This window comes from Salvia hispanica, chromosome 1, assembly GCF_023119035.1.
Source record: "Salvia hispanica cultivar TCC Black 2014 chromosome 1, UniMelb_Shisp_WGS_1.0, whole genome shotgun sequence".
NCBI classification, from domain to species: domain Eukaryota; kingdom Viridiplantae; phylum Streptophyta; class Magnoliopsida; order Lamiales; family Lamiaceae; genus Salvia; species Salvia hispanica.
Window position 1 is genome coordinate 38,536,834 of NC_062965.1, and position 8,536 is coordinate 38,545,369.

The 8,536-nt window shown below is 40.2% G+C and overlaps 1 protein-coding gene across 1 annotated transcript; it reads right to left on the minus strand.

Moving 5' to 3' along the window:
• Positions 1-1,757: 1,757 nt before the first annotated feature.
• LOC125201071 (sugar transporter ERD6-like 6) lies at positions 1,758-6,622 on the minus strand. The gene is made up of 18 exons (XM_048098968.1): positions 6,186-6,622; positions 5,509-5,571; positions 5,337-5,426; positions 5,206-5,265; positions 5,054-5,119; positions 4,897-4,962; positions 4,743-4,818; positions 4,440-4,504; positions 4,251-4,343; positions 4,045-4,125; positions 3,853-3,937; positions 3,490-3,536; positions 3,359-3,421; positions 3,229-3,288; positions 3,057-3,122; positions 2,906-2,965; positions 2,577-2,691; positions 1,758-2,124 (listed from the first exon to the last, which is right to left on the minus strand). Exons 1-18 carry the CDS (start codon positions 6,378-6,380, stop codon positions 2,012-2,014), a joined length of 1,464 nt encoding a protein of 487 aa, XP_047954925.1. The 5' UTR covers positions 6,381-6,622; the 3' UTR covers positions 1,758-2,011.
• Positions 6,623-8,536: the final 1,914 nt, after the last annotated feature.

The window sequence follows — 8,536 nt, forward strand, 5'->3', positions numbered from 1 at the left end:
CAAACAGATCAAGTGGTTTTAATTTATTTTTCTAGCTTGGGCTATAAAATTGATTTAATTATTTTTACTCTGATAAACGATTTGCGCTTGGCCCATATCGAATTAAATTTGTGCATTTATCGTTTACAGGAAGCTGATAAATTATGCAACTAAATTTGTTTTTTGTTTTATATAAACCATTTGTCCCATTAAAAATTACTAAGTTATTTTTATTTTATTTTGAAACAACACTCTCTCTATTTTTTCACCTCTCTTATTTTATTCTATCTTCATTAACTAATAACACAACACAAAATAAATCTCGTGCTGAAAAACAAATGTTTCATATTTATTAGAATGGATGGAATATTAGTTAAGATCACAAAATCAAAAATAGAGACATTAGTCGTTAATCATAGTTCCTGGTCAAAACCGAAACTACATGCAAAATGTTCAGCCATGATTGTGTTGTCGAGTTATCTTGTCAAACCTTGCTGCATCATCACGACTTTCATCTTAGCCTCCACAGCCCAAAATCGTTATTTCCTGTGAATTTTTCCATATCGAACTTCGCGGTCGTCATCTCGATCGATATCATTGATTCCCACATGCGGCGTCAATTTGTTATAAATTGGGATCGACAAATTGAAGAACTAGCGCGCACAAAGCGATCACACAACAAGAACACAACTATAATTGAAGAACAGATTGAACATATGGCATTACGTGGTTCGGTTTCTGAGAACCTACGTCCACGGGAGAATCACGATGAGCTTTTATTCCACAAACTGAGATTACAATCGCACACAAGATCTCACCTCCCAGAGAGAAAAATACACTCAGGAATTTGGCTCACCCTCTCGTGAACTAACTGTACACTTTTGATCTTGAATTCCTCACGAAGATAGTGTATATTACTCACAATGAATCGAATCGGTAGTGAGCTCACAATCTGTTGCAGCTCAACGTTTAAAACTCGGCTCAACCGCCGCTAACATGATCTCTTCGAATATTCATTAAGCATCCACACATTAACAGTTATTATCCCGACTCACGTGAATGGAAGCTTGTCGGGTGGAAGCTCGTGAATGAGCCCAATTCTCATGAAAATTGGAGGGAAGGAGGGGGTATTTATTTATTGGTGAAAGCGGGGTACTAAATAATAAAGAAAATAATAAAAATTAACAAAAAAATAGCGCGGCCATTGCATCAATGTAGCCGTAAGAGCATCCACTATAGTGGAGCCGCGGCTCCCTATAGTGACGGGGATAGGCGGCCGCGGCGGGGGGGTGCCCACGGGAGCGCCACGATCGTGGCCCGACCGCAGCTCTTGGGCGGGAGCCGTGGCTCTCTCTATTTTCTGATTTTTTTATTTTTTTATTTTTAATTTCTATAAGTATACACATTTTTTACCTCATTCCTACAAAAATTCTATAAATATACCTATTTTTAATTAAAATATACACAAAATGAAAAAAATAAATTATTTGGTAGCTTGGGCATGTCCACTATAGTGTAAAACATGGGCGTTGGTGGCCCGGCCATGATTTTATGGCTTGGCCATGTTTTGTGGCTTGACCCAGCCAACTATAGTGGACACTCTAAGAGCAGTTGGGTAACTGGCAGCCACGTTGAAGGCAGACAGCCAGGCGGCCGATTGGAATTGAGGGTGTACATTGCAGACCCTCCTGTCAGGCGGCCACTCCAAAGGGGGCTGGATTGTGAGCGCTATATACCTTAAAAACATGTTACAAAGGATTGGTCGTGCATACGCGTAATTAATGCATAAAATTAATACTTAACTTTATATTTAATGTTATTTATACTGTTAATAAATGTCGACACCCAAGTTTTCAGCTATTATTACAAATGCACCTCTTAATAATGTTTTTAATTGAAGAACTAAAAATATTTCCCCATATACACTTCAACACAGATTTATTACAAATTGCATCTGGCAGAATAAACATCGTAGGTAGCACAAAAAGGGCTCTGATACTGAAATACAACGTACATGAATGGAGCGGAATCTTCATCTGAATGAGTGCTGGATTTCCTCTAACGTTTTTCCCTTTGTTTCCGGCACCCAAATCGCCACAAATGTCACTGTCACGACACACATGGTCGTGTAAAATGTAAAAGTACCTGTAAAGATCACCACAAATTTCTCAGATCAAAAGGGAGTCGCGTGGATCAAAGGTAAGAAGAACCACTATAATCTCATAACGCTACGACTTAAATTTTCTGCTACGTCAGATATTCTCCTAAATGCTGCTTAGTTTTCCAAATACTTGCTATCTTAAAAACATCAGAATAGAGGACACTGTTTTTTCTTTAGCCAACTAAGTCATAGTTTTAAAACTGCATGCTAATCCGTTTCATCGTTAAGGATACTAGCTTGAGACTCCAAGGACACATTCAAACTTTAAATTTCAGCAATAAACTCAACGAGACGGTTCCTCAATCTCTTCGTTCAGTGGTGAAGTTTATATAGTTAGCCATTCTAATTGCTCATATATGAAAAAATATGGTAGTACTAGAAATTGTATGAATATAAATTCTCGAATTAAAAATTAAACTAGTTGTGTTGCACGAACCTCCGCTGCTCCAATCTAGTAGCAATGGCGCTGTCATGGTAATAACCCACGAAATGAACCAGTTTAACAAAGTCGCCACACTTCCAGCGAGGCCCTTGATTTTAGGTGGAAGAATCTGAGACACCAAATATAGGGGAGTTAATTGTTTCTCAAGTTTATGCATGATTGCATGAATGTCAAATTCAGAAATCAAGCCTCTTTATTTATAGAGCATTCAACTATCAATTCTGGGACCAAAAAATAAAAAGCAAATTGAATTCGCAGGAAATTTTATTGCTTATAGTAACACTATCTTATAACACGGAGAACGGGAGAAAATAAGATGGTACCTCGGACATTATAAGCCAAGGGATGGGCCCCATTCCAAGAGAAAAGGCGATAATCATGCACTACATCAGTTGAACAAATTGAAACTTAAAATTTGCAAAAATGAAGATTCAGTGAATTATAGGTAACTTGTGTATCCAGAAGAAGGCTCACCACAACACCGACAACTGAGAGGATCCCCAATAAGCCATATAATGTTGAATCCGGTGCTACGGCACCCTTGAATAAGTATTGATTGCAAAAGCACCAAAAATCAGTATATCATAAGAATATTTGTAAAAAAAGTTTCGTAACTACACATAAAATGTTTAAATATCATTTATACCTTAAGAAAGAATGCGACAGCAACAACTAGAAGACTCAGAGCCATTCCAGAAGAGGATATCTGAAACAAATAGGACATTCTTTAAGTGATCCAACAAGTAGACCAAAAATACAATATTCATTGAACTTACAAGTAAAAGAATCCTGCGTCCTGTCTTGTCTACCAGCCATGTTGAAACTGCAGTTGCAATGACCTAAATATAGGTGTTGGTTTAGATTTTCAAAAAGATTGTTGCTTGAAAACAACGAGTAGGAAGTTAACCTGAATAATGCCGACTCCTACTGTGGCAGCATTGCTCGATGAGATTCCTGGTTTATACAAGGTAAACTTATCAATATTCCTTAATTGAAACTAAAGACGAAAAACTATACTAAACTAGATATAGTCTGGAAAAATCATGATACTGGAAGTTTTCAGTGTAACGAGCACTCCACTTGCTAACAATTTAGATATTGAAATGCATACAATAGACACTGACAGCACTTATATCGGCAGTGTTACTATCATTAACTGACCAGATAAACGTTGAGACATTACAGCCCAAAAGTCTGATGTATTACAACCTTGAATTCAATAGATAAACAACATTATTTTCAATTTATTGCTATGGAAAAAGGACATTACCAGCAGACTCGAATATAGTAGTGGAGTAGAAGATAACACCATTAGTTCCAGATAGCTGTTGGAGGACAAGTAATCCAATTCCTATCTGAAGGAGAAAATGACACAAAAGAATATCACTATAGGTTTTACATGTTAATAGTAAAAGGGGCAACATACAAAGGAATATTAGATGCTTTGCGGAGGGTTACACACCATCAGAGGTAGCCAATATCGTCTCACTTTGAGATCTGCAAACCGGATAGCTGTTCTTCTGCTTGTTGAAGCCACGGACCTCTGCAGCCAAAATGATGTGGTATGATATATAACATGTGCACCGTTAAAAAACCAGCCAGAATTATGTCTGTAAAACATCTTCATGCCGTTCTTAGGGAATTACAGACTAGTTGAAGAAGACAGACCTTGATTTCATTTACTTCGACTGAAATATCAGTGTCAAAACCACGAAGTACTTGCAGAGAAGCTTCAAAGTCATCAGTCATGCCCATTTTTGCCTAAGTTTTGCATTTAAAGAAGTACGTCTGTATGTTAGTCATTCATGTGTGTTTTAAAACTTAGGGTGGGAAATAAGGAAAGCTTTGTGATCTCACCAACCACCGAGGAGATTCTGGGATGAAAAACAGGCCAGGTATCAATATGAGACAGGGTAAAATTCCTGTGAAAGAAAATAAAGATTAGTTAGACCCCGAAAAGCCTTGGCTTAAACATTTGATCCACAAACGTTCTCAAAAATGAATCTTTAACAATATGAACGAATGTTTTGCTCAAGCTAAATATCAATAATTTACTGCCAGACAAATTACATGAATAAGGATGATGACCATGGCATAAAAAATATAATCTGAGTTTAACAAAACCAACTGTATAAATTCCAAAGTTCCATGAAAAATCACCTAGAACTGCAAGCACTCTCCAATTCACAAATAGTCCCAAAAGATACGATAGCAAGATCCCAATTGTCACAGAGAGCTACAATATGAAATTAGGTTAAGTTGCGTCGCAGTACAATAAGTTCACAGGAAAGATGAAATTGTAAGCTTGGTAAACCTGGTTCACTGAACCTAATCCTCCTCTAAGATTTTGAGGTGCTATCTCTGCTATGTATACAGGCACCTAAGAGAAAATAGAAAACGAATAAAATGAAGCATACTATCATTTTATCTACTGCTAAAATAAATGCTAGTATATGACAGTGTTATCATACCGTGTAAGAGATTATACCCACACCAAATCCTTCCAAAAGTCTTCCCATGTAGAGAAAAGAGAAGTCCTAATGTAATTGAAGAGAGGCTGATAAGAAATAAAGCATTCAGGGAAAGGAGAAAAAATCGGCACAACAGGATAGGACTGTCTCACCTTGGCAAATGATATTGCTAGCCAGCCTATGATATTAGGAATGGCAGCGATCATCAAAGACTGCACGTTATTGGAACAAAAAAGTTTAACACTCATACTCAAGTCCATAAATAACACTGCAAAACTCATACCCCCTTTCTTCCAATGTACTCAGCAATCTGACCACTAGCTATCGCTCCAACCATAGCTCCCACATTCGATAAAGAACCAAATAAGGAGAACTGTTGCAATTAGTTCAATCACTCTATGAAATCAAGAAACACTGACACAATTATAAGACTCCGTAAATAGACCAGAACCAACCTGTGAGACGGTAAGGTTAAGATCCCTGGTAATATCATTTTGTGTTGGTGAGGAATAACCACACTACATAGCCAAAAATTGGAACTGGTTTAGCTCCTGTGTCAGTAGCTTCATATTTGCATAGAAAAACGAATACTCAAAGAAGATAGCAACGCACACCACAGCAAAATTGGTTCCAAAAACTACTGATAGAACAGTTAAACGGCTCTGACTCAAACAATCTATGCAATACCACCCCCCCCCTCCCTTGTTAATTAAGTCGTTTTTCTATTTTAAGAAGTTCCAAGATAATTGCGTAATTTATATTTTTGGCACTCTCTTTTACTTTATTATTTCTTCATCTCTTACTTTATTCACCATCCACTTAACTCATTATTATTAATCTCAGTGCCTAAAAGAAATGCCTCTATTAATAAAGGACGAAGGGAGTACTAACTTAAATAGTAAGGGAATATACATCACAGTGTATATGATAAATGTAAATGTTTCAACAATTTGAGCTGCAGTGAAACAGTTTGAATCAATCAAATTGAGCACAAATTGAAATCAATCAAACTATACTATAAAGTAGAATTGTAGTTAAACATCACAACAACTTAGGATTTTCATAATATCAACCGCTTTCAATCATAGAGCAAAGAATGAAAAGGAAAAGTGAAAGGGAAGCAGTGTAGTACAGTGAAACCAAACTGGATAGGACCCAAGGCAACGATGAAGACACAAGCCAAGACTGAGATAGAGCTATCCCTTATCACTTGAGAAGACCCCATCAAACTAGACTGCCTCGACCCCATTCGATACCAACTCCCCGTGTGCAGAAACGGCTTCCGCAGATCGCCCCTCCCATCTTCCACTTCTTCCCGGAAACTCATCCCTCTCTCTCTCTCTCGAAAATGGAAGCCCACTTCAGAAAAATCAAGTCTTTAAAGCTCTCAGTCAAGAATTTCAATTGGAGTAGCAAATTACAAACCAAGAAAACAGCTTTAATTGAAGGAAGCGGAAACCCAGTTGAACAAAGTTAGTTCGGGAATGTTCTCAATCAAGAGAGGGTTGATTTGGGGACGACAGCGTGTCAGAAGGAGTCGTGTCAGCCTCTGTGTTTTACTATATTTATGCAGCTACTCAACTGTTGGAAGAGCCAATTCTGTTTTGTTATTTTGGTTTCATCACGATTTTTGTGCAATTCGGATAAGCAAGATACACCCAAACACTCAACAACAAAGTTATTCCTCGGACTTATGCTGCTTCTTCCAATTTACTCTCTTCGTTTGCTTCTTTTTTGTACGGAGATTAAGAAAAATGATGTTAGGTGAGTTAAATAAAAAGAGTAACTGAAAAATGAAAAAAGGTAAAGAAATGAAAAGAGAATAAAGTAAGAGAGAATAAATTAGATGTGGAAAAATGTATAATTTTTTACTAAAAATAGAAATGACTCTATTAGAGCATCCACAATGGCTATAGGCCAGCCATAGGCCAGTCACAAACTCCTCCTGCCACATCATCAGCACTAAAATTCATCTCGTCACATCATCAGGACAAGCAACTGGACAAGTAATAGACTAGCTAAAGGCTAGCCACGTCAAACAAAATTAAAAAAAACAACTAAAATTTTACGGAATTAAATTTACGACACATATATGGGAAAATTCATTAATTTTATTTAAATAAGAAAAAAGTACATTAACTAAAAAAAATTACATCTTTAAAAAAAATTGGGCTTCCACACACGAGCCTCCATCCCACTCTACTCCCCGTCGCCGTCCTCGCCGCCACCCGGGACCCCATATCTGCGGCATCTGAGCCCGCGTCTGATCCCCCCAACTGTGCCGCGGCGACATCCAAATCGACCCGCATACTCTCGAGCATTGAGTGAAGAAACCTCTTCTCCACGGGGTCAGTTGCCTCCCTCCATTCAGCTAGGATTTTGTGCATCTGTTTGCCCATTTGTTGACGCGCGTAGAAGGCGAGCTCGGCTGCCGACTTGCCAGCAGGGGGGGATGCCGACTGGAACTCCTGGACCCCTGGGCGACTCCCTTCGCTGCTCGTTGCGGCCTCCTCTAACCAATCGGGCGAGTGTGGCAAGCGAAGGATGGAGGGGACGGGAACTCCTAAACATCCTTGGGAAGGTCGTGGGAACCGCCACTGCTTTTGCCGCTGTAATCACCGGCATAGTTCAACCGCTGCTTCTTCGGCCAGCAAGCATCGACACCCGTCCGGAACTTCTCGGAATCCATCAACACCAGATAGCAGTTCCAGTAGGTGAATTCCTTATACAGCCCCGGCATGGGGAAGACTATCTCTGCTATCCTCCTGCAATCCTCGTCAGTCTGGCCACTGGTCTTCACGCGTAGCCAGGCGTTGGTGTACAAGCCCGTAAATCGGGAGACCGCAGCCCTGATTCGCTCCCACCCCCTTCCGGCACTCCTCCCCGGTGTATGCCTTCCCATGCGGGCAATTCCTCTTGTAGGCTGCTTGCAATTTTAGCCCACATGTTGACGATCCTCTGATTTGTTCGAAACGAGGGGATCATCACAAACAGACACCCAAGCCTTGGACAGCGCGACGTTCTCATCATCCGTCCACTTCCTCCGTGCACGGTCGTCATCAGCCGGCTGCAATGACTCGCCTACCCACTTTTTGGCCTTCTTCTTCTTCTTCTTCTTCTTCGGTGCGCCCCGACCCTGCCCCCGCCCCTAACTGACTCTCCCTATATCCCTGGGAGTGTCATCGTATCGATCGACTTGTTCCAACAACTGTTCTATGGAGAAAGTGTCATCTCCAGTGAATTGAGTCCACTGGGATTGATGTGTGGGAAGACGCAGTCAAAAAATCAAGAGTTGGGCGATAGATATTGTCCCCCCCTGGCGTCCCCTGCATCACGGGTGCACCCCCGCCTGCCACCTCGACATCATCTGTGGCATCATCTCGCATCCCGGCTCCCCCCAACCGGGTTGCATGCCTGGTACCCCCTGCCCCCCGCCCTGCGGCATCATCTACTGCCAAGGGTACATGTTGTAGTACCCGCCGC

Excerpts from the sequence above, each read along its gene's own strand:
- LOC125201071 (XM_048098968.1), bottom strand. The coding sequence starts at position 6,380 with ATGAGTTTCCGGGAAGAAGTGGAAGATGGGAGGGGCGATCTGCGGAAG. Across the intron at positions 3,422-3,489 it reads TAGGAGTCGGCATTATTCAG|GTCATTGCAACTGCAGTTTC; the intron begins GTTAACTTCCTA and ends ACCTATATTTAG. Across the intron at positions 2,966-3,056 it reads TCTCAGTTGTCGGTGTTGTG|TGCATGATTATCGCCTTTTC; the intron begins GTGAGCCTTCTT and ends CAACTGATGTAG.